This window comes from Sarcophilus harrisii, chromosome 2 (assembly GCF_902635505.1).
Source record: "Sarcophilus harrisii chromosome 2, mSarHar1.11, whole genome shotgun sequence".
Classification (NCBI taxonomy): Eukaryota; Metazoa; Chordata; class Mammalia; order Dasyuromorphia; family Dasyuridae; genus Sarcophilus; species Sarcophilus harrisii.
The window spans coordinates 550118768-550144980 of NC_045427.1; the positions used below are offsets into that span (position 1 = coordinate 550118768).

The following is a 26213-nucleotide window of genomic DNA, read 5'->3' on the forward strand; positions in this document are numbered from 1 at the left end:
CAGAGAGGGGAGGACAGGAAGAATTGGGCAAGTCAGAAAAATATGCTGAGAAGTAAATCTGATGGTATTTCCAAGGGTTCATCCATCTTGCCCCTCAGCTGCACTGGACACTGTTGACCACACTCTTTACAGGAAGCTTTCTCTTCTCTGATTTTTGTTTTGTTTTGTTTTTGTTTTATTCTCTCCTAGTTCTCCATCTATCCAACCACCCCTTTTCAAGGCTCCTTTGCTGGCTTTTTACCAATTCCTTGAGACTCTTCGCTGGACCATCTTTTACTTTGACACTATCTTTGGGTGGTATCATCACCTCTTCTGGTTATCTCTTATAGATGACCCACAGATTGCAGTCTCTTTCCTGAGATTATCTTATATAAAAATTGCTTATTGGACATTGCAGAGAAATCTCATATTCAACATGTTCCAAAAAGAACTCAATCAATAGCTCCACCATTCCTCCATTTTTCTGGGTTCGCAACGTCCATGTTGTTCTCAGCTCCTCATTTCCCTTCATTCCCAATATTCAACCAGTTGCCAAATTTGGCCATTGCTATCTTCATAATATCTCTGACATCTGACTCCTGCTCTTTACTTTACTCCACCTTATTACCTCTCACCAAGACTATAGCAATGGCCTCCTTTCCTTGAGTCTCTCAACATTTCTAATCCATCCTAAATATATCTATGATGGTGATTTCTTTCACCAAATAAACTACAATGACTCCTCCTTCCCTCTAATATAAAATACCAACCCTTTCTGTTTGGTTTTTAAGCTTTTCACCACCTGGTTCCAACCTATCTTTCCAGGTTTACTATGTATTATTTTCTTTCCTTACTCCCTAGGTATGTGAAGGAGAAGATAACAAAGACATGAAAAAAATCTTGGACCGTGTTATTACAAACAAAAAAGTAATCAAGAAAAAGAAAATCAATAACTAGTGACCTATATGCCTAGTTTCCCAATTACATAAATTTTTTATGAAAATAATCTGTATCAAGGGCATCTTTAATGAGGGCATTAAAAAAGAGGAAAAATCTATGCTAGATGAATATTTAAAGAAAGAATTTTTTTTTTATTTTTTTAGTACTGGTTAAGTTGTACAAATATCTAGGGAATGTGTTTCTTCCCCAGTTATGCTTGTAGGGGAATCAATCACTGGAAATTCTTCCTCTGATATTTTCCTTTATTCATAAATTTAAATTCTTTCTGAAGGTTAATTACATTTAGAATAAAATGCTGTGGTACAATAGGGAACAGCCAGAGTGAAGGAACTCTCTAGCAGCAAAAATAGACCAACAAAAGAAAAAGTACCTAAAAATAATGAGTTTTGGAATAGAGGAGTAAGTAATGATAATAGTCCCAAATAGCAAAGTAGTTAAAAAAGATGAATAGTTTTCAAAAGAAGAAATACAAATTCTCAATAGTCATCTAGAATATTCAAAATCACAGAGAAAAGCAAATTAAAACAACACCAGGGTGTCAATTCTCACACTTATCAAATTGTCAAAAAGAAATTCAGTGTTGAAGCCAAGCACACATTAATCCACTACTGATCAAGCTGTGAATTGGTTTAATCATTCTGGTAAATAACTTGTAATTATGAAAGAAAAGTTACCAAGCTCTTCATGCTATTTCTAAACAGAGAGCCCATAACCCCAGAGTGTATAATGCCAACCAGAAAAGATCTCTATGCATAATTTTTAAGGCTCCCCCAAAAGCCTGTGCCCAGTACAACAGAAAGAGTCAAATCATGACTCTGCTTTTCTTGGCCTTCATGGATCAGGAGGATGCCCTACCCACTCCAGGCTCGCTGGGTTCCTTATCTGTAAAAGGGAAGATGTTAGATCTCGGTGATCTCTAAATGCCCTTCAGTTCTAAACCTGTTATACTAGTAGTGAGAAATGTCTGAACACATCGAGGTCATAAGGGAGTATTCGTGGATTTTAATAATAAGTACAGAGAATGCAGAGAAAAATGCTTTGGAAGACACGCATGAAGTGAAACAAAGTAAAGAAAGCAGAGGTGAAACAACAATATATAAAATCAATTGTTATTTGTTGTTGAGTCATTTCTGTTGTGTCTCACTCTTTGTGACCTCAATTGGAGGTTTCTTGACAAAAATACTGGAGGGGTTTGCCATTTCCTGCTCTAGCTCATTTTACAAATGAGGAAACTGAGGTACACAGGGTGAAGTGACTTGTCCAGGATCACAAAGCTAGTAAATTATCAAAGATTAGATTTGAACTCAGGAAGATAAGACTTCCTGATGCCAAGCCCATTGCTCTATGTATAGAGCATAGTCCCAAAAGGCAATGAAAACCAGGCCTAACAAAATTGATAATGCCAGTGCCAAACTATTGAAGTTAAAGCATACCTCCTTCCTTTCTGCTAACAACCAATAAATAAATTCTAAAAGTACAAAGTAGCATACACTATCAGACATAAGTGCTAAACTGGGTAGTTTTATTTTGGGTTTTTTTTTTCCCCATAATGTAAATAATTCTCCCAGGAATGTTTACTTAACCACTTGGGAGAAACATTTTTTTTCTAAAGGGGAAGAGATAATGTTTTTTAGGAAGCCCATGTAGTGTCATTGCAAAATGAATCCTTTTTTTTTCTCTTAAAAATAATGACAAAACCAAATAGTAAAATGACCTATTTTTTTTAAAGCACTGAAAGCATAGTAATGATGAAGAAAGGAGAAATCAAGAAGCATTATGGAACAACAAGGCAAGTACAAATACATAAACTTAAACAGTAGATAAAAATAATATTTGGCACAATAAGTAATTTATTTAACCAGAATATTTGACATTTCCACACCTACTGCTATCATAAGTACTTTGTTCAAAAATCAGTAATCATAAGATGAATGATGATTTTGTTAATATTGTGGCCTGGAATGTTCTACTCTGTAGTGAGAGCTAATCTCAATATGTCAGGACCTAAGTGCTTAAAACTGCTTGAAACCCAGAAAGATTTCTTGCTTAGCCTACATTATGAGGGTGAGTTGCTACACTTGTGTCACATGCATGATAAAGTAAAATCCAATTAGGAAGCAAAGATTTCTCTACTCACCGGTAGACAAAGCCTCCTCCCGTACTTCATCATCACCAGGCTGATGAATGTTCCAGGATGTTTTGGGAAGTGAAAAAATTTCTTCAGCTGAAAATAACCTGACCATATCCATGTAGTTACTATTGAATTTGTATCGAGGGATAAAACATGTTTTGCCTTGTTTAAAAATATCCTTGATAATTTCTTCTGTCTCAATTTCATCCTGCATGCTTAGAAAGATTGAAATTCTCTGAGACTCTTGATATTTACTGTGAGCAATCACCTAAAAAGGAAAAGATTATAATTGCATTTAAGAAGCTACTGAAACAGTGATAAACATTACTTTAAAATCTTTCTATTTTCTCCTAGTTTCTTCCAATTTCTTCACCAATAAAGGCATTGTTTTATGGAAGCAAAAGCAATGGAGTATCACATGCAACAAAACACTCATACCAGTGCTTTTTTTGTGGTAGCAAGAAATTGGAAAGCAGGTATCCAGTGGAGAAGGTCTAAACGGATTGGGTAATAATAGCATAATGGATTATTTTGTTATAAGAAATGATGAATATGAGGAATTCAGAGAAACATGGGAAAACTTGTATGAACTAATGCTGAGTAAAGTAAGCAAAACCAAGATAATATACACAATAGCTAAACCAATGAATGAATAAAATATCATTTCATTTGCATGATTATAGTGACTATAAGGAAATGCTCCCCAGCCCTTTCACTAAGTAAAATGCAGCATATTCTATAAGAGATGGTCCATACATTGGTTGATTTTGCAGAATTTTTTTTTCTTAACAATGAAGTTCCAAAGGAGCTGCTGTATGACCCAGTGGATAGAGTACTGGCCTGGGAATCAGGATGATCCAAGCTCAAATAAGGCCTCAGTAACTTGACACTTAGTAGCCTGGACAAGTCACTTAACTCCACTACCTTGCCAAAAAAAAAAAAAAAAAAAAAAAAAAAAGATCCATTAGATGGATATAATGGATTGAAGGGAGGGACATATCTAAAGTGATTACAATATAAAAGCAAAAATTAATAAAACTCTATAAAAGAAAAAAAAAGTTAGCCTGGTAAAATGAATAGTCAAAAACCTAAGTTTTAATTCCTAACATTTACTACTATCTGTGTGATCTCAGACAAGGAACTGCCCCAGACCAGTTTCTTTATCTGGAAAATAAGAGGTTGGATTAGATGGTATCTAAGGTCACCACCAGATTTGAGTTTATAATGCTATGTCATTTTAAATCACTATTCTTTCATAAGGACTAGTTTGTAGTGGAATAATCTTCTTAGATCAGAGTTCTAAGAAATGGTTATTTGAATTGAAAGTTCTGAGACAGTTGCTATTCTTTTTATTTTGGATGAAAAAATATGAAAAGATATAATAATCTAGAAAGATAACAATATCAAAATTTTTCTCTGATTATGGGATAAAGGTAATTTATCTGACTATAGACAGAAAATGAGAACTCCACTATTAACTATAAGTTAAAGTGGGATAATTTGTACAAAGGACTCAGAATCTGAATTTAGAGAGTAAGAGAAGAGAGATGAAAGACCAGATTTAAGAACTAAATCAGCTAACCTTGAAGTTTAAAGTGATGGACATTATACTTACTGTTAAGAAATAAATACATACAAAGGAATAGAGGAATGGCTTAGAAACAAAAAATTGGAGAAATCACTAAGCAGATTGACTATATTAGTTCTAGTATGAGGTGTTAGTAAAACATAATATAGATCAACTCATCTTGGGAGTGACACATCTGTTCAATTAAAAGGACATTTCCTAGGAAAAAAAGAAAACACCAAAGTTGAGAGTTCCAAGGCTGTGTGTTACCTTGAACTCATACATGATTGACTATGTGCTCACTTAGGTTTTCTGAAAGTGTGAGCTCTCCTTAGGTTTTCTGCAAATGTGTGCCTACTTTTCACCTATAGATATTGAGTTGGCATCTTTATGTGTAGCTTAAAAGTATTTATTATTCCCACATTAGATTTAATATTGAACACGTGTTATTATTTTTCGTTTTATTAAGTAAAGGCTTATGTTTTAGGTCTAAAAGTGTCACTACTGTCAATCTTTGCTTTTGTGCAAAGTCAAGTACATTAGTAGAGGCTCAAGAACTGAAGTGAGATATGATGGAATCTATTCTTCCACATTCCCTGAGTCCAAAAGAGCTGACATGCCTTCTTTGAGAAGTGTGACACCTTTTAATGTGGGTGACCCAGGTATATTATGATCCTACTGGGGGAAAAAAAGGCACCTAGATTAGGAGCCAAAGCTCTTGGATCTCATTTCTGGCTATGTTAATTCCTACATTTCCTACATGCTATACATTCAGCACCTAACAGACTAGCAGGAATCTTTTTTATAATATCCTCTAAAAAGGGGGAGGGGGAAGCTGAAAGGTCCATTACCTTCTGTTTGAAGTGTTGAATATGAAATATGAGATGGACATAATGGAAAGAATGTTGGATCTGAAGTCAAAGGACTTCAAATCATGCTTATTTCATCTACTACCTAAGTCACCTTGAACAAGACACTTAATCTGTTTCCCCATCTGCAAAATCTGAGCATTGTACCATTTGAGTGTTAAGGTCCCTTACAATCCCTCTATGATTTTATGACTTCAAGAGACAGTTCATTCCACTTTGGGGAAGTTTTATAGATAATAATTTCTTCTCTGCTTAACTTACAGGATCATTGTGAGGGAAATAAAATATAAGGCAGGATATGTAAAAAGTTTGCTGCATGTAAATGCTACAGGCTATTATTATTGTTTCTACTTCATAAATTCTCCAGAAGCTGCGTTTTTACAGTAACAGAACTGTAAAGAAGATATTGAGAAATATCTTCCAAACAGAAACCAAATTTCATGGTTACTACATGCCAGCTCAACACATCCAGCATCCATGATTTCGATGTTGTGAGTCATCCTTTCACACATGCGAATTATAAAATTTGTGACATTTAGGCGATATTCCTGAGTTGTGCAAAATTCATCATCCTATAAGTCAAGCAAGTGAAAGATTTCTCTGAACTGGACAAAGGACTCAGAACATTTCCCTGGGACAAAACCTTTTTAGCTTAGTAGGCACTACCTGAGCTTGTGCTTTGCTAGCACAGCCTTCAAGAACTCTGAGTCATCTCCAAGGCATGATAAAGCCCTGGAGGAACACTTCCATGGAGGAGCTATAGAGTATTACACATTAAAATCACTTCTAATGAAAATAATTACTTATAGTCAATCTATATTTGGTTGTGTTTATATTATTAAAAAAAAAAAAAACACACACACACACACCTCATATTACATAAATTTCCCAAAGGACATCTTGAACGTAGCAGTTTTATTTTCTGCGTTAATGCCAATATACATATCCTAATGTAAAAGTTTTAAACTGACAGACTAAAGTGAAGTTTTTAGTCCTACTGGGAAAAATTCCAAAATATTATAAGACTCTCTCCAGGTAAATCATGTTTAAAAAGAAAAACAGTTAACATTTACTTAGTCATCCTACTCTCATGTCCCAAGTAGTGAACTTGAGAGGCAAGTTTTATATCATTGTTATTATTTTATAATTCAGTGAATTTGCATTTATTAAATGCCTACTATATGCCAGGCACTGTGCTAAGCACTGGAGATACAAAAAAAGGTAGAGGCAAATTCCTGCTCTCAAAAAGAAATCTAATGGGAGAGATAACACACAAACTGTATACAGACATGCTAAAGGAAATAAATTGGAAATTATCAAGAGGGATGACACCAGAATTAAGAGGAATCAGGAAAGACTTTTTGCAGAAGGTAGAATTTTGGCTGACATTTGAAGGAAACTAGGAAGTACAGATGAGAAGAGAGAAAATTTCAAGCATGATGATCAGCAAGTAAAAATTCAATGTCAGGAGACATTCAAAGAAGAGCAAAAAGATGGCTACTATTACTGTAACAGAGTAGGAGGGAAACATAAAGTGTAAGAAGAGTATCATAAGCATCAATGGAGGTATACTATGTAGATAAAAGAGTTTTAATTCATATGAGCATTACAAAATAGTAAGGGAAGAATAATAATATATAATATAGCATGTTAAGAGTTCCAGAAAATATAACACAAAGTGCTAAGTGAAGTCTGAGGAAGAAAATTGTTAACAATTAGAGAAATCATGAACAGTTTCAAGAAAGTGGTAGCATTTGTAATGAGTTTAAAATAATGAATATTAACTCAAGAGGTAAAGTGCTAGAGGAAGGAATGGTAAGCCAACAAAAAGTAATACCAGAAGCTATATCTGAAATTTATTTAAAAAAAAAAAAGTATGATAGAGAATAAATGTATGAAGAGGTACAAAAAAGTTTAATATTTGACTTTGTAATTGAGATTCAGAGAAAAGAGGTTAGGGAAAAGACCACCTTCATTTGGGCTAGACACAAAAATTGAGTAATTTCTAATCAAAGTTAGCTAAACAAACTGTTATTATATTGTAAGAAAAGGCAAGGAATTTGCTAAAATAAATAAATGAATACTGACTCAGAAGTCTGAGATACTATGAACCAAACCAAAAGTCCAGGGAAGAAGGAATAGAGGGAAAAAGGAAGAGGAAAAAAAAAATGAAGGGAGGGAAGAAAGAAACAAACTTTTGTTAAGTATGTACAATATGCCATTTACTATGCTAAAATGCTTCACAAATATTACTTCATTTGATCTTCACGTGTACCCTAGGTAATAATAGTACTTATCCCCTTTTTACAACGAAGGAAGTTGAATCAAACAGCAGTCCAGGATCACACAGCTAAATATCTGAAGCTGAATTTTATCTCGGGTCTTCCTCACTCCAGGTCCAATGTTCTATCTATTGCATGATCTAACTCCCTAGGATATGTACCTGACATGTCAAACCTAATTATTACAACTTCCTCCTATTGATTCATATGGGGACAAATAACACTAACAGAAAATACTGAGGACATATTACTAGGTACTATGAACCCCATTGAAAAAATTGAAGACTCTTAACAACAACAACAAAAAAAAAGATATTCCCATTAAGTTGTTTACTGAAGTAAGGCCTTCAGAAGAGAGGCTAATTAGAAGAGTGAGCAGCTAATTAAGAAGATGGTTCTTGAAAATAAGATTAGAATTTCTGGCAATAGCTTAAAATATGGTAATGATAATTCTTGTCCAGGAAGAATATACTTAGTGAGATAAGAAATATATTTTCTTATCATCTCGTAAAAATGATTATGAACCATAGGGCATTCTTCTGAATTATAGAATGGCTGCAATATGAATTTATGAAGGCATCACTCACTACAAGGAAATGATAGATCCTTGAAGTATTAAAATATTATTGAAGTATATCTTTAGGGAAAGCACCAATGTAAAAACTCCCTCCACTAATTCAAATCAGCATATTAATGGTATTTATAACTTTAGAGAAGTCTAACCTTGGAATCAGGAAAGTCTAGATTTAAAATAGTCTGATACAACAAAGATCAGAAGCTGAGTAAGACATTTAACTTTTCAGTGCTCCAGCCAACTCTTTAAAAAGTACATAAGTGTATTAAAATGTGCCTATATAATCTCTCATTTATATATAATTCTAAGTTTATAAAGTATTTTGTGTGCACACCTGTAAAGAGAGAGAGAGTACAATCTCATTTTACAAATGAGGAAATTCAGGCTAATATAGGTAGAGTGATTCACTCAAAGTCATACAATGAATAAACCTTTAAGTCAAAACCTAAGTCCTTATATCTGTTGTTTGTAGTTCACTTATATCTGACTCTTAGGGACCCCATTTGGAATTTTCTTGGTAAAGACCGGTTTGCCATTTCCTTCTCCAGAATATATAAGTCCTAGTAATCAGTCCATTTCGTTTAGTATATACTTCTCCCCTTTCTATACCCAAGAAAATCCAATCCTTCAAGGCACAGATCAAATTTCACTCATTCATGAAAGCATTCCTAGTCACCCCAGAGGAAAGTGATCTTTCTTTCCTCTGAATTCTTTTAACATTCACTGCCCATGTCATTCAAACATCAAGGATTTTTATTTCGGTACCATAGGAATTACCTTACACACTCTACAACTTAGTCATGAAGAATTGCCTAATCATAGAACTACAGATTTTTAGTTTTGAGACCTTTGAGATCATTTAATCCTCCTCCTTCATTTTGCCAATGAGGTTTAAATAGGTGCAGCAGTGACCTGCCCGTGGAACACGTCTGATACAATTCTTCCTGCCTCCAAATCCAGCATACTATTATCCTTCCCTTTTGATTATTTAAAACCTGTAACTTTGTTCCATATATGTCTTCATTCTTTTTCCAAAAAATGGCCCATTTTTAAAATGGATACTTTGTGCCGAACCATGACACAAAGTACATTTTAATCTTATAATTGGACGGCATAATCATTTCATTCATTTAAACAAACATTTATTGAGGTCCTGAGTTGAGGGGGGAGTGAACACACCCCAGAAATAGTGCTAATCAGAAAAGAAGTAAAAATCTCTACTCGGGGAGTTTTATAACCTAGTAGGCAAGAACCTATGAAGGTAGAATCATACATTTGCATTCTCAGCACCCAGCAGTGGCTGGCAGACGTCTTCCATTAATATACGTGCAGAATGGCTGCACATTTATACTGCGATATTAATACAGAAAATCCCACTCTACAACTCGCGGCTTCAACTTCAAAAGTGTTTTGGGGACTTTTCTATTTTTAACCTCTTCTGGGTGTGTGCTTCTCTGTGCCAGACCGTTTCAAGAAATGGCCTGAAGTATGACTTGTAACTGTTGCATTTAGGGAAAGAGGAATGACAGGAAAGAATGACTTGTAACTGTTGCATTTGGGGAAAGAGGAATGACAGAGGAAAGAATGACTTGTAACTGTTGCATTTAGGGAAAGAGGAATGACAGAGGAAAGAATGACTTGTAACTGTTGCCTTTAGGGAAAGGAATGAAGAGGAAAGAACCCGGCGCCAAAGCTCGCGGACGGACTCCGGCTTTCCTCCCTAGGGCCTCAGTTTCACTTTGGTCAGTTTCCTTATCTGTACGATGACGGAGGGGGGAGGGGGGGGATCAAAGAGCCCTCCAATGTCTGGGGAAGGATACACGCGGAAAAGCGGGAGCGCGCACGTTAAACGCGAAAGGGGAGGGGGTAGTCTCGCGTCCCTGAAGGCGTAATTACGTGTGCCCGCCCGCGCCTGAGCGGCGTCCAAGTCCAGTCAGGCCAGGTTGTTATGCCCGCTTAAGCCCGCGCTCTTGCTTTACCCCGCGCACCTTCTCTGTCAGCAGGCGGGACTGACGGAGCCGTTCCTCGGCGCTGAGCGCCCGCAGCCGCTGCTTCATCTCGGCCCGCAGGTTGCGCTTAAATCCGCTGAGAGCCGCCGCAGCCGCCATGTTGGAGTGCGGACCGAGCCCGCCCCGCCGAGCCAGCCAACCTGCCACGGGGAGAGGGAGACCTGAGCCTGACCTCGGGAACGACCTCCCCCCGGCAGGCCCCGCCCCCCTCGTGCGCCTCGGGAAACCTGGGGGCTACTTAATGTGGCAGCTGGTGCTAGGCAGAGGAATCCCAGGTTTAGACGAGCTCAGCTGGAAGGGGGAAGTGGATGCGCTGGGCATGGGATTCAGAGCTGGCAGGGACCTTCGCGGTCCGAGCGGGACTTGCCCAAGACCACGCAGGACTGGGAGTCGGGTCTAGTATTATCCCCACACTAGTTCTTTAAGTTGTAACAATCAAGGCTCCCCATGAGGTGAATACTGCAGAGGAGGAGGTACTTCCCTAAATGTTATTTGGAAATTAACTAGCCTATCCTCCCACATGTTTTTGTCTTCCCTTTCATTTTAGAGATGAGAATAAAAACTTACTTGGGCAAGATCAGAATGTTCCTTTTTCTAGAATAGTTGGATATAGTGAGAAAGGCGGTAACTAGGGAAGCATCGCACTGGGTGTTGAGCTACGCACGAGGATATATTAACTATGTAAACTTGGATTAGTCATTTTTGTCTTTTCTTCCTGTAAAAGGAGAGGCCACTTATTACCTCTCGCTGCTTCTCAAGGTTTGCTTGTCGTTAGAATCAAGTGTAATGGCATCTATTTATGTAGAACCGTAAAGGTACTTTTCACATTATATTTAATTTTGGGAGTTCTACAAAGTGCTTTTTCCAGAACAATCCTATAAGGTAGTATAATCTTATAGTATAGTATGAGTTTGTATAACCTTATAGATGAGAAGCCTAATTCAACAAGCCTTTAAGTGCCTTCCATGTACCAGACTCCATGCTGAATGCTAGAGATAAACAAAAGTAAAATAGTGAAGGTAAAATAACCGGTACCCAATTAGGTCAATATAAAATATATGTAATAAGCCATTCTCCAATTGATAAAATGGTCGAAGGATATGAACAATTTTCAGATGAAGAAATTAAAGTAATTTTTAGTCATAATAAAAATGCTCTAAATCACTATTAATTAGAGAAATGCAAATTAAAGATAACACTGAGGAACCACTTTATATCTTTCAGATTGGCTAAGATGATGGGAAAAAATAGTGATAAATGTTGGAGGGTTTATGGGAAAATTGGCACACTAATACATGGATGGAGTTGTAAACCCATCCAATTATTCTGGAAAACTATTTGGGATTATGCCCAAAGTGTCATAAAACTATGCATACCTCTGATCCAGCAGTTTCTCTACTGAGTCTGTATCCCAAAGAGATCATAAAAAGGGAAAGGGACCCACATGTGTAAAAAATGTTTGTGACATCCCTTTTTGTAGTGGCAAGGAACTGGAAACTGAGTGGATACCCATCAGTTGGAGAATGGATAAATAAGTTACGGTATATGAATGCTCTGAAATAGTATTGTTCTATAAGAACTGATTAGGAGGATGATTTCAGAAAAATCTGGAGAGATTTACATGAACTGATGCAAAGTTAAGTGAGTAGAGTCAAGAGAATATTGTTCACAGCAACAGCAAGATTATGTGATGATCAGTTCTAATATACATGGCTCATTTCAACAGTGAAGAGATTCAGGCCAGTTCCAATAAACTTGTAATGGAGAAAGCCATCTGCATCCAGAGAGAGGGCTTTGGGGGCCAAATAGGGGCCATAACACAGTATTTTCACCTTTTTTGTTATTTGCTTTTTTTTTTCTTTTTGATCTGATTTTTCTTGTGCAGCATGATAAATGTGGAAATGTTTAGAAAAATTGTGCATGTTTAACTTAGATTATTTGCTGTCTAGAAGAGGAGAGTAGAGAAAAAAAGGGAGAAAATTTTGGAACACAAGGTTTTGCAAGGGTGAATGCTGAAAACTACCTTTGCATATATTTTGAAAATAAAAAGCTATTAAACAAAATATATGTAATTGGGGATGGGGAGAAAGAAGTAATAACTGAGTTAATAAAGAAATGCTGCTTAGTAAATAGTACCAGAGCTGACCCTTGGAAAAAGGTAGGTTTCGAAAAACCTATACAAAAATCACCAAGATAGGAGATGGAATATAAGTATTACTTGAATGTAACTAAACTGTGATGCAATTTAATGCCTGAGGAATTCGTATTTTCTCCTAAAGAGCAATAGGAAACCACTGAAGTTTCTTGAGTCACATGACAAGATTTATTCATAGGAATTTTTATTGGACAGCCATATAGAGACTTGAGGACCAAGTAAGAAATTATTAATCAAGATGAAAAGCACTGTGTGCTGGAATTACAATAGAAGTGATATGAGAAGAAAGAGCAGAAAGATTGATTGGCAACTGTTTAGATGTGAAGGTTGGAGGTGAGACCAATAAGGAAGTTGGAAATATGGTTCAGGTAGGGGGGGAGAGGGGGAATGAATTTCATTTTAGACATGTTGATATTGAGATGAATGAAATATCCAGATGGCGCTGTCCAGTAGACAATTGGTGCTATGGGACTGGATATGACAGTTGTAAGTGACATAAAGGTCTGGATAGATCAGTTTGACAGACATCTGCATAAAGATAATAATTAAACCCAAAGATGAGAGGCCACAAAGCCCTGGAATCCACACAAAAAACTCAAAAAGAATTTAAGAAACCCATTGGGAAGAGGGCCAGCTAGGTGGTGGAGTGCCTAGAAACCTATATGAGGGCATAATCAGCAACAGAGCTGGGGCTAAATTCTAGCTGCTTTTGACCTCAGTAATGAACAAGAATGATAATAATGGACATAAGTGTAAGGCCATGGAACTAATAAAACTTTGACTTTGTCCCTTGTAACAAAGATTTTTTTAAAAATATTTAGCAAAATGAAACAATACATCAACCATATATGACAGTTTATAAAATATTTCTTATCCTTGGACACACACACACACACACACACACTTTTTCAGAGATAATTTTCTGATCCTTTCCCTGGGTTCCAAGTTGAACATTATAATTATGCAACATTGAGTTTTGTATTGTACTTTATTGTAATCATGCATATGGTTCTGTTTATTTTGTTGTGTATAATTTTAAATCTTCCTGTTTTTCTCTGAATTCTCATATTTGTTATTCCTAACCTTCCTTTATATTCTGTAATTTTCTGTTATGGTCATGATAGCATGTTGTAGTGAAAAGAGTTGACCTTAGAGACAGTAAAACCTAATTATGTCTTACTTCTGACATATACTAGCTGGGTCTTGATCTTGATCTCTCATTGTAATAGCCCAGTAGTGTCAGATATTCAGCTGGGAATTGAATAAAGGCTAAACTGAATGAAAATGGAATTGGGAAATGTTTGACAAATGTTGTGACCATATTGGTACAACTTACTTCAGGGCCTAAGAACAATTCTGCTATAGAGACATGTCTACTGTTCACAGTTCACCAACCAATGTGCTTACATTTAAACAAATTGGCCACCATTCACTCTTAATCACAATCATAAGACATTTACTAGTAGAAGACAAAATAGTAATAATCATGCCATGATACTTAGGTCACATTATTCCACCAATACAGAACTTACAAAATATAACCTATAAATCTATAAACTTAAGTCACATTTTCCCACCAATACAGAAATGTCTTTGGGGAAACAGTAGGCACAAACTTAGAGAAAGCAGAAACCATAGCAACTAGCAACTCTGGATGGTAGGCTGTTATGTCTTTAGTCTTGGGAACAATCTGAACTTTTCTTTACCTGTTAGATAATGGAAACATTCCACCACTGGGCCTCTACTTTCCTTTTAGATAAAATTGTTTCACTACTACTTTCTGGCCACTGAAACAGTGATAAGCTCTTTTTGGTGTCCCCTCTCTAAAACTAAAAGTAGTACTAGATAACAAGAGATCATTTTCTATTTAACTTTACAATCAGATGATTTTATTTTCCCCAGCTTCAAGCAGATCTTTTCTCCATTCAGTTCAGCTCCCAGTTTCAACTGCAGAACCTTGCCATGTCAGGTTGGCTTGACATAGCAATTTCTGACAGCATTGCTTCTCCTAGCTTCTGATGTCTCAGCTTTAATTTTAAAATTTCTGGCATATTTGTCTCTCCTGTCTCAAATCAGTGCCTATTCATGTGTTATGACCCATTTCTATATTAGTTTAAAAAACTGAAAATCTAAATTTGTCATATAACAATCATACAATTAATCCATGGTCCCCAAACAGTTCTTTGATTCAGAATTTCCCAGCAATAAATTCCTAAGTTCCAAAAACAGTTATATGTAAATTAACTGCTGGGAAATAATGACTCTGGAAATCTTTCACTGGGATTTTCTCAAAATTGCGGCTCCAGGCACTAAAGAGCTGGGCTTTTCTTTCCAGGTCCTCTACAGTTTATATTTCTCCACAAGCTGCTTCTTTCTTTCTCACAAATGTTCTTTATCTGCCCCTTTCAATAAATAAAATGTCTATATGAGAAAGGGTGTTGCATTACAGTTGAATAATCCATCTTCCACCCTTGAAGAATGGTTGTCTGCCAAGACTTTTTTTTCTTTTTCTATAATCATTCCTATAGAATCCTCATCAGCTACTGTAGATTCAAAGTTATATGTACATGGCTCCCAAATTCATACATATATACTTACATATACATATGTCTTTATGTATATGTTCACACATGTCTATGTATATATGCTTATGTATATGTATGTCTCAAATTGGAATACATTCCATTCTTAGCTCTGCTTCTCAAATTTTTACCACTAAGATTCAGCTCAGGCACCTACCTCTTACAGGAAGCTTTTTTTGAACCCTCCAGTTGATAATGTTTCTTCTCTTCCCCAAATTACCTTATGTTATCTGTGTTTGTACATGTTGTATATTTCCCAGTCTAACATAAGCTCTTGAGGGTCATGACATTGATTCTAATCTTTGTATTCCCAGCAACCCGCATGTGCCCATGCACATAGTAGGAATGTAGAAAATGCTGGTTACATTGAATTAGTATGGAATGTAAAATCGTAATCAGAGAAATTAGAAGATTATCACAAAGAAGAAGTGGTAGGATCGATTCAGATGCTTTATGATGCAACAATTAGGTGTCTGTAACTGACTGAAGGGAAGGAAAGGGGAAAAATGGGATGGTCAAAGATTATCACAAGGTTTCAAGATGTCATAGTTCTAGTAACACAATGAAGAATGAAGTGGAATCTATATTATATGAGGAAGTTAAAAGAATTATTTATATTTAACCTAAAGAAGAAAAGACATGAGTTGTGATCACATCTTATTTTGTTTTTATATGTATCTCCAATACCTAGCTATTTTGCTCATAGTCGACAATAAGAATTTTTAAAAATTGAATTCAAATGTGATATTTGTATATAAATATTGTAATAACATATAGACAGTTATAAAGTATATTTTAAGATTTACATAGTATTTTGTACATATCTTAGTTGATGTCCATAAAACCCTGTGAAGTTGTTTGTTCTTAGTTCTTGAAAAGGACCATGATATCAGGAAGGTAATATTATGACATATAAGTGAATTGGATTTAAATGAGGGAAGGTTAGCAAAGTCCTCAGTCTCTCCTTCTATTCCAGAGACATTTAGATTCAGTAGCAAGATATCTCGTTTTATGTATAGGACTGCTTGCCATCTGGGGGAGGGGGTGAAGAGAGGGAGGGGAAAGTCGGAACAGAAGTGAGTGCAAGGGATAATGTAAAAAAATTACCCAGGCACTGGTTCTGTCAATAAAAAGTTATTAAAAAAAAAAAAAAAGATACCTCGTTTTACAAATGAGAAAATGAGGTTATGAACAGTTCATGATCATATAGGTAATGAGTTAAGTGTTAAAAACAGAATTTGTTGGACCTGTTTCTTCTTGACTCCTTAGTTTAACACTCAGTATATGCCATAATTTGAGAATGAGAAAATAGACTTCATCTGTATTGTTCCAGATGTTAGACTAATGAATTTAGCTCAAGGAAGTATATTTCAGCTCAATATAAAAAAATTTTTTTTTCTCTTAAAACTATCTGACAATGGAACAAGCTGCTTCTCAAAAATATTAAATTCCCATCACTGGACATTCACAAAAAGAAACTAAATGATTATATAAGAAATGTTGTAGGAGGGACTATTTTATTGGATGGATATTGTTTGTATTAGATAACCCCTAAAAGGGCTTTTAACTCCATTACTCAATTCTCTTCTAAAAAGAGAAACTAATCAATCTCTAAGCCCCATCGAAATTGAATTATCAGGACCAGTCTCACTAAATTCAAGGTGACTCATCACCACAAGGTTGATCACTAGAAGATACTTAGAAAACTGTCTACCAAAGTGAATAGGGTTTGCATTGTAATCTTAATATTAATGACTTTTTGAAGTATTTATGTACAAATCCAGAGTGCCTGGAGTGAAAAGAAAAGCTTCCCAATTTAAATTAAAAATTTGTTAAGGACTTACTAAGTTTAAGGTATACTCAGTGAGACAAGAGAAAAAGAAAAACTTCCACATCTTCAAGAGGCTTTAGTTCTACAGGAAGGACAGGCACACAATCAAGCAAGTAAAAAGTATATGCAAAATAATATAAAGTAATTTTAAGAGGAGGGGCAACTCTTCCCAAGTTCAAATATGCTCTCAAGCATTTATTAAGTATGTGATCTTGGATAAGTTCCTTAATCTTGTTTGCCTCAGTTTTCTTGTGAAATGAGTTGGAAAAAGAAATGGCAAACCACTCCGTATCTCTGACAAAAAACACATATATATAGGGTCATGAAGAGTAAGACATGACTGAAACAATTTTAACAATTGAGAGAATCAGGAGCCTAAGTATGTTTTAAAGAAAATTAGGGACGCTTAAAAGATGGGAGTGAATTCTTTTAAACAACCTAAATGGACTTCATCAATTGGTCTGAAGTGAATATTTTAAATCGAGTGAGATTTCTGTCTGCTTTAGCCTAAAAATACACAAATCAGAGTTAATCTGATGGTTATTTTAACATCTTAAGCTTCTAACCAAAATGAAAACTTGAGGCTAGGACCAAGTGCTTGTTCATACAGAGAAGCATATAGCAAGTGCTCAATAAAATTAATTTATTGTATAAAAGTATATTCAAGTATTATAGTAAGTGAACAATCAAGTTAATTCAATGTATCAATTATTTAAGTGCTAATTTAAACTTTACATATTTATATTTAAATCAGAGTATTGTTCTAGATAGATGATGAGAATATAAAGTACATATAAAGTGTTATTATGTCTGAGAGATCATAAATGTTTCATGGTAAAGTTGACATTTGAACTGGCTTTTAAAGGATAGTTAGCAGTTGAATAAAGGAAACAAAAAAATAGCAAAAACAAGGAAGGCAGGAGCAAAGGAAGGAAGCATGTAGTAAGCACCTACTCCATGTCAGGCAAGTGCTAAGTGTTTTATAAATATCTCATTTGATCCACAGTACAGCCTTGGGAGGTAGATGGTATTATATCCATTTTATGGTTGGGGGAACTGAGGCAAACAAAAGTAAAGTGAATTGCCCAACTCCACTAAGCCAGTAAATATATGATGACAAAATTAAATCAAATCTTCCTGACTTCAGGCCCAGCATTATACCTCTCTGCCTCCTAGCTGGAAGTCGTTTGACTAGATGTTAGAATAAATACATAGAAAAGAATAATATGAGAAAAAGATTAGAAAGAGAGGAGTACCAGACTGTGTAGGGTTTCAAATTCTGTGGAGAAGAATTGAACTTTATTTGGAAATCCTTAAGAGTCATTGAAGATATTTGTAAATAATGTAACCAGCTCTATTTTCAAGAAAGATTGGAACTAGTACAACAGTATATAGAAAGAGCATATCAGTATACATTTATTGATAATTATATTTGAGGCTTGGTGTGTTTCTGTCAAATGAACATATTAATGAAGTAATAAGACACAGAGCTTGTATCTTACTATGCTGCTCTACTAACTCAGAACTTAAAGCTACTACTCCAAGCAAAATTTATCCAAATTTATAGACATACACTCAGTTTGTTAATAAAAATGCTGATTTTTTAAATTGTCATAGATTCCGCAAGAGATTGGTCATGTCCATAAGAAGCAAATCTTGACCAGCGTTCTTGTATTAGCCGGTGTTTTAGAGTAGTCAGGTGTCACAATACAAGTTGATTCTTTTCAGTTGAAAGAGATTACTTCAGAAAGGAAAATACATTCCAGATCTTTGTTGAAATATCTGTGAAGTTTGGCCATACCATATTGGGTTCAAAGTTCTTTATGAAGCCATTTTCCTGTTTTAAAAAATGAATCCTTTGTTTTTAATCATATGGAAAGCATTAAAATTGTCATAAACACATAAATAATAAATAGTTGACCCAATCTTTTTTGTAAGAGAGCAAAAGTTCTTGACCTTGGGTCTGTAGACACAAGAGGTCTGCCTTACCATTGTCTGCTTCTCACTTCCAAGAATAGCAGCCCTCCAAATCTGCATCTTCAGGGACCCTATCTCCTAACCCTGATGGAGTAACTGTCTTGGGACTTACCAGGGAATGGTACTGCCTATATAGGAAAGAGAATGAGTCAATCTTCACTTAAAAACCCTCTGTCTTCCCAGATACCCAAGCTGAGATTAACATATACCCAAGTTGTGATTCTATATGTATATATACATATATATTTTTTTTAAATAAAAAAGTAAAAAGTAAATTCTTTGTGAAGGCAGAACATAAATCTTATAATTCCATGTGACAGCATCATGGCTGAACATACTACATGTATTAACTAACTCAAACTAAGCCAAAAGAACTTCTAAGACAAAAGACCTCTTTATTCTGGGTTGACTAATTATAAAATTCTGAGCCAATTAATTTCTCTGTTATTCCACACTAAATTGGGAAATCATATGGTTTCTCTTTCCATTTCACAGGGATAGTTTGAAGAGAAATTAGGTATTGTATGAGGTAAAATTTTAAGTATAATTGAAGGTATCAATTAGCAAAAAAGATAATAGCACTCTTATTAAAGAATAAAAAGTGGAGTAGGTTTAGATTACTTATTGGTGTGAAAATCATATCAATTCTTGTTCAGCATAAAGGCCATCATAGTTCCAGGCATTTCTAAGTCTTTGAAGGAATAACAGATGATGACACGAATCATAATTTTGTCAAGTTCTGAAAAGTTTGTTAAAAAAAAAAAAAAAAAAGGATCTCACTAATAGCTAGACTTCCACATCATGCTTACTTTGCATCAGACAGGGCAATGTATACATTTTTATCAACAAAGATTATTACTTGAGAATATAGTTCAATTTTTTGTAAAATAAGGAAATTGAAAAAATATTCCTGAGCTGTGGATTTACAGAAATGTATAACAGTCTCATCTAAAATAATAATTGCTACTTAAAATATCTCCATGTTCTATTGCCTACAAAGTCAGAACAACCATAAGAAAATACCCACCCTAGTTTAATAATGTCTTGCCTAAAGTAGGAATGGTTCCTTACATATTAAGCAAGTCTTGACCTTTCAGATGCAAGCCCAACATGTTCCTTGATAAATAAATCTTTTCCAAGGAAGTCAAACAAGACGCATTGTCATCTTTTTCCTAAGTTCCTTTCTATACTGATTTCTATACTGAAAGCTGGGTTCTGCCAGCTTTCTGATTTTTATCTTTTCAAACCAACCTATTTGCATGAGCTACATTTCACCCAAGTTTATAAACTGAGTATCTATCTGCTTCTGCCTATTTTCTTCCTGGAATTATAGGACTCTTGTCTTTTCACTGAATTCCCAAGCTACCCCATCATCCCTTGACATCCACTTTTTGCCCTTCTTATTGCCTACACCATATAATAAAAATTAGTAGTTGATTCTTAGGGTACATCTGACAGTTAATTATTTTTAGATCACTGAAGCATCAGTTTTTTTTTAAATATTATTACAAATAAAACATTCTATGTTTGCTAATACAGTCCCCTTCTAACACTACAAAAATGTGATTGTATGAAACCATACCAGAAAATTTTAATTGAGAACTAAACTTGTAAAATTGGCTATTTAGGAAAAACTGTGCTAAATAAATAGAATCATTAGGTAGATTAAACTATTATTAAGTTTAATTAGTAACCGATTCTTTATTTTACCAATAAAAAGTTTTGAGAAACATTTCTATAAAACATACCCATCCTCCATTTTGTCTTATCCATTCTGCTATGTTGTTCATTATGAACTCAGCAATAAAATGAGAAATTTCTTCATGAGTGTCCATAGTCAGTGGAGCTCTGTGTCTCAGAAGTTTCTTAATGAGAATTCCCCCAAAAGCAAATATGGTGACAATCCGTCCCCAGTTGATGATGCCATCCTCAAATTCCTTTTCCATAACACTGTTGAAAATTCTTCTGGCACAATCTACAGAAGTAATGTCCAAAGTGCTCAAGAATGTTTCCATATCCTTTTCAACTTCTTCTTGGACAGAGAAAGCAACTTTTTGAAGTATTTGAGATGTCCTATGTAGACATGATCCCAGTCGTGGCATTTGTTGAACATGCTTCAAGTAGTCCTGGGCTAGCATGTGAACATAATGGAATTCACAATCAGCCATATCAAACAAGAGAGCCAAGTTTTAGGTTTTAACACTTTGAAGCTGCTGATACAATTTGAAGAAAGAGCTTACTGCTCAGGAAATAAAAAAGATCAAGATGTGGGGGCAGGTGGAATTTTTGTTTGCATCTCAGAGGGCTTTTAAATGTTCATAGTTTTCCTATGGTGGTTGTAAATGAAAGTTCAAAATGCAGAAGAAAATCTTGTTCAAAGAAAGGTCATACTTCCTTCCATTGCAAATGACTGATTAATCTTTAAAAGCCATAAACTCGGGGGTGGGGGGAAAGGGAGGGGGCAAGGGGAATACCTACAAAGGATGTGATAATATTCATTTCCTTTTGGAAACAGGCCCAGAAAATGAGTACTGATAATAGATTTGTGTCAAGAAATTTAAATACTCTGTCCTCTAGCAGTTGGTAACTTAGTATTTTGACACTCACATAAAGGCTGCCTGTTTTAGAGAATGTGATACAAAAGGAAAGGAAAGATATCTTCTTTAGTCTTCAATGCCAAGATACTCTAGAATTCCCTTTGGCCGAGAGAAAAAAATCTTTCTCACAAAACAAACAAAATTCTCAGTTTATATTTCTCATTTATTCAGCTCTTGATTAATTCAGAAGTACATTAGGATCATAATTTTGTGCTGTGGAAGAGGCCTTTAAGGTCATGTAGTCCATTTCTTTCAGTTCTAATTTATGAATTAGCTAAGTTCAGGAGGAATTCTTATAAACAAGAATGGAAGGCATGAATTTAAATTAATGATTAAACTGAAATAGAACACATACTGGTATCACATTTTAAAGAGAGAGATGAGAGTTTTTACCACATCAGTTAGCCCCATAAGTCTCAGGTCTATTATCTTTAAGGGAACTGTATTGTTCTACCAGCTGACAGACATGTAAATTTACTGCAGCATTTCACATAAATGTGAGTTTCTATTACTGATGAATTTATACTGTAAGGAGCAGGGCTAGAATTGGGTAGGAACTATCAACCCTTAGGGCTTAATTACTAAGCCTATTTGTTTGGGTGAGTTTGGAATTCAGTAGGATTGTTCTTACAAAGGCAGAAATCCATTTGGGAATATTTGGGATGCCCTTTAAAAGAACTAGAGAAAATCTCCCTGGACCTCTAATAAAATTGTCAACAACCCAGGAACATTTAGAAAACTTTTAGTACCCCTTATTATAGAAAGGTAAATTTAGAAATATTTGTCTTACCCCAGATGGATGGCCTTATTGCTAAAGAAATCGTGGAATAGTTTTCATTAATAACAATTAGTTTTTCACTTAAAGTTTCTTCCAGTCAACCAGATCAGAAATCTGGTTTTGTCCATAGGTAACTGCTGAGTCTAAGTTTACTTTCAATACAAGCCAATTTTCTTTGTCTTTTTCCTTTTCTTTATCGTCTTTGGGTTGAGGAAAGCCATTTTAATCGTCAAGAAAGGTACTCGTTAAGTACTAAACAATCAGTAATGTTTGGTAAATTTTCTGAAATGTTCTTTATTGAATCTCCATGACTTTTTGCTTAGGGACAATTGTGATTTTTGCCTGTACCTGTGAACCAGCATTAAACCATGTCACTCTGATTGGTGTGAAGCTCTTTACAGTATGCACAGGAAAGAAAAATGAAAAAACAATGTTTATGTCTCTTTGGGACCTAAAGGACTGGTCTGGATTGGAGACATTGGGCAACATGTTCTAAATACACCCTCAAGCAACATCCAAAAAAAAAAAAAAGAGAGAGAGAGAGAGAGAGAGGAGAGGAAACTTAACAGGCATTAGAGAGACTAGCCAAAATGTCCAGTCCATAGAAACACAAGTATATGCTTAACTACAACAGCAGTGCAATTGATGTATTTCTCTACATAAAAGAAGCCTAAGAAATTGCTTCTGAAAGAATTGTAATAATGTATAAAGGAAGAACCTTGGAGAGATTTTGGAGCTTGCATAGAAGTTCTATAACTGGTTCCAGCAAAATGTTTGTTTGTTTTCCTCTTGGAAATAAACATTCCTAAGGCAAAGCCAAGATAGCAGATTAAGGCAGGAGCTTCCTCAACAGAACTGCCCCAAATTCTTTAAATAATGATTCTAAACAAATTTTAGAGCATCAGAACACCTAAAAAGACAGAGTAGAAAGTTTTCCAGTCAAAGGCAACTTAGAAGCTGCGCAACAAAGGTCTGGTAGAACCAGACTGGCACCCCAGCCTGAAATCCCAGCCCCAGCTTCTACTAAATGGGGACCTCTGAATCAGCAGTAGTGCTGGAAGCTGCTGGACTTCTCAGCCCGGGGACACCAGGGAGGACTTGGAAGGTCAGCAGAGACGGCTGTGGCAATGGGGTAGGAGTCTGGTGGGCAGTCCCAGCATAGCCCCAGTCCTGGCCAGCACACTAGATTTTACAGCCACAGTGGGGCTGGGACACACCTAACAGCTCCAATGCAGAAGAGTGCTTGTGATCAGATTCCTAGAAGGATCTCTGAAAACAGCTGCACAAAATCCTTGAAGCTTGGGACAATGGACCCTCCGCCCTGGAAACAGAACCCTACTTTAACAAAGAGTTAAAAGCAGAATAAAAGGCTCTGAAAATAATTTTCTAACCACTGAAAATTATGGTGACAAGAAAAGATCAAAACACACACTCAGAAGATGATAACAAAGTCAAAATTCCTACATCCCAAGCCTCAAAAAAATAAGAATTGGGCTCAGGCCATGGAAGGGCTTAAAGGGGAATGAATATCAAGCAAGAGAGATAGAGGGAAAATTAGGAAAAGAATTGAGAGAGGTGTAAAAGTAAATACAAAAAGTTAATGCAGGTATTCTCTGCATTACTGGCCAATTGGGAAAAGAGATACAAAAGCTCAATGAGGAAAATAATTCTTTAAAAAATAGAATTAATCAAATGGAAGCTAATGACTATGAGAAATCAAGATAAATAAAGCAAAAGCCAAAAAATGAAAAAATAGGGGAAAAAAGTGAAGTATTTCCTTGGAAAAACAACTGACCTGGAAAATAGATCCAGGAAAAATAAATTAGAAATTATTAGAAATTTAAGTCATGATTTAAAAAAAAAAGAGTCTGGACATCATCTTTCAAGAAATTATCAAGGAAAACTGTACTGATAGTCTTGAACCACAGGGTAAAACAAAAATTTAAAGAATCCACTTATCACCTCCTGAAAGAGATAATATTCCTTGGAGTTTTCAGGAATATTATAGCCAAATTCTGGAATTTCCATGTCAAGAAGAAAATATCATAAACATCTAGAAAGAAACAATTTGAGTATTGTGGAACCACAATCAGGATAATACAAGATTTAGCAGCTTCTACATTAAAGGTCCTGAGAGCTTGGAATATGATATTCCAGAGATGAGTGGAGCTAGAATTGCAACCAAGAATCACCTACCCAGCGAAGCTGAATGTAATCCTTCAGAGGTCATTCAGTGAAATATATTCAGTGGTCATTTGTGATAAAAAGACCAGAACTGATGGGAAAATTTGCTTTTCAAATACATAACTCTGGAGAAGCATAAGGACATTGTAACATTAGAATTTTCTCATTATGACAGTTAGGAGTATATATAGATAGAATGCATGGATGTGAGTTGCATATGAAGGGATAATATATTTTTCTTAAAATGATGAAATTAAAGGGTGAGAGAGGAATGTACTGGGAGAAAGAGAAAAGAATAGAATGATGAAAATTATCTGCCACAAAAAAAAAAAAAAAAGAAAAAAATTTTACAGTGGAGGGCAACAAGGGCAGGAGAGAGTGAGTAAGTGAACCTTACCCTCATCAGAATTGGCTCAAATAGGAAAATACATACATACTCAATAAGGCTATAGAAATCTAATTTACTCTGCAGGAAAATAAGAGGGGAGTGGGATATGGAAAGTGGGGGAAGGTGATATATTAGGGGAGGGAGTATTCAGTAGCAAAACACTTTTGAAGAGGTACAGGGTGAAAAGAGAATAAATAGGAGGAAATATAATTAGCAATAGTGTTTGTAAAAAATATTTTTGAAATGTTTTTCTATTAAAGCCTCATTTCTCAAATATAGAGGGAACTGAGTCAAATTTATAAAAAATAAGAGCCATGCTCCAATTGATAAATGATCAAAAGATATGATCTGTCCACAAAGGATCATAAATTCATGCATATTCTTTGATCTAACAACATCACTACTAGGTATGAATTCCAAAAGAGATTTGGGTGGGGAGGGGGGGAGGGAAATAACTTATATGTACCCACCAAAAAAATTCATAGCAACTCTATTCTTAGGACAACAAAAATAGAAATTTAGAGGATGTCCATCAACTGAGGAATGGCTCAATAAACTCTGGTATGTATTTGTGATAGAATATAATCATTTTCAATCAAATGATGGTGGCTTAGCTGTACCAGATCTAAAACTATACTATAGAGCAGCAGTTACCAAAACTATTTGGTATTGGCTAAGGAATAGATTAGTTGATCAGTGGAATAGATTAGGTTCAAGGGATAAAACAGTCAACAAATATAGCAACCTAGTCTTTGACAAACCCAAAGATCCCAGCTTTTGGGATAAGAACTTACTGTTTGATAAAAATTGCTGGGAAAATTGGAAACTAATATGGCAGAAACTAGGCATTGATCCATACTTAACGCCGTACACCAAGATAAGGTCAAAATGGGTTCATGACCTAGGCATAAAGAATGAAATTATTAATAAATTAGAGGAACATAGGATAGTTTACCTCTCAGACCTGTGGAAGGGGAAGGGTTTTTATGACCAAAGCAGAACTAGAGATCATTACTGATCACAAAATAGAAAATTTCGATTATACCAAACTGAAAAGTTTTTGTACAAACAAAACTAATGCAGACAAGATTAGAAGGGAAGCAATAAACTGGGAAAATATTTTTACAGTCAAAGGTTCTGATAAAGGCCTCATTTCCAAAATATATAGAGAATTAACTCTAATTTATAAAAAATCAAGCCATTCTCCAATTGAAAAATGGTCAAAGGATATGAACAGACAATTCTCAGATGAAGAAATTGAAACTATTTCTAGTCATATGAAAAGATGCTCCAAGTCATTATTAATCAGAGAAATGCAAATTAAGACAACTCTAAGATACCACTACACAC

General features: G+C 35.3%; 1 protein-coding gene across 4 annotated transcripts in view; it reads right to left on the reverse strand.

Annotated features, from left to right (window-relative positions):
- Positions 1 to 26213, reverse strand: part of LOC105749409 (5-formyltetrahydrofolate cyclo-ligase-like) — a 121206-nt gene that overhangs the window by 75765 nt on the left and 19228 nt on the right. Inside the window, exons 1-2 of one of the 4 annotated variants that reach the window (XM_031955639.1) lie at positions 20665 to 21339; positions 3077 to 3338 (exon numbers count right to left, since the gene is read on the reverse strand). In XM_031955639.1, the coding sequence (XP_031811499.1) occupies positions 3077 to 3338; positions 20665 to 21084 (682 nt within the window). In that variant the 5' untranslated portion in view covers positions 21085 to 21339. Of the gene's footprint in view, positions 1 to 3076; positions 3339 to 10350; positions 10893 to 18221; positions 18777 to 20664; positions 22664 to 26213 lie in introns of those variants that run through there. The other 3 variants (XM_031955640.1, XM_003755496.4, XM_031955641.1) reach the window with 3 other exon arrangements.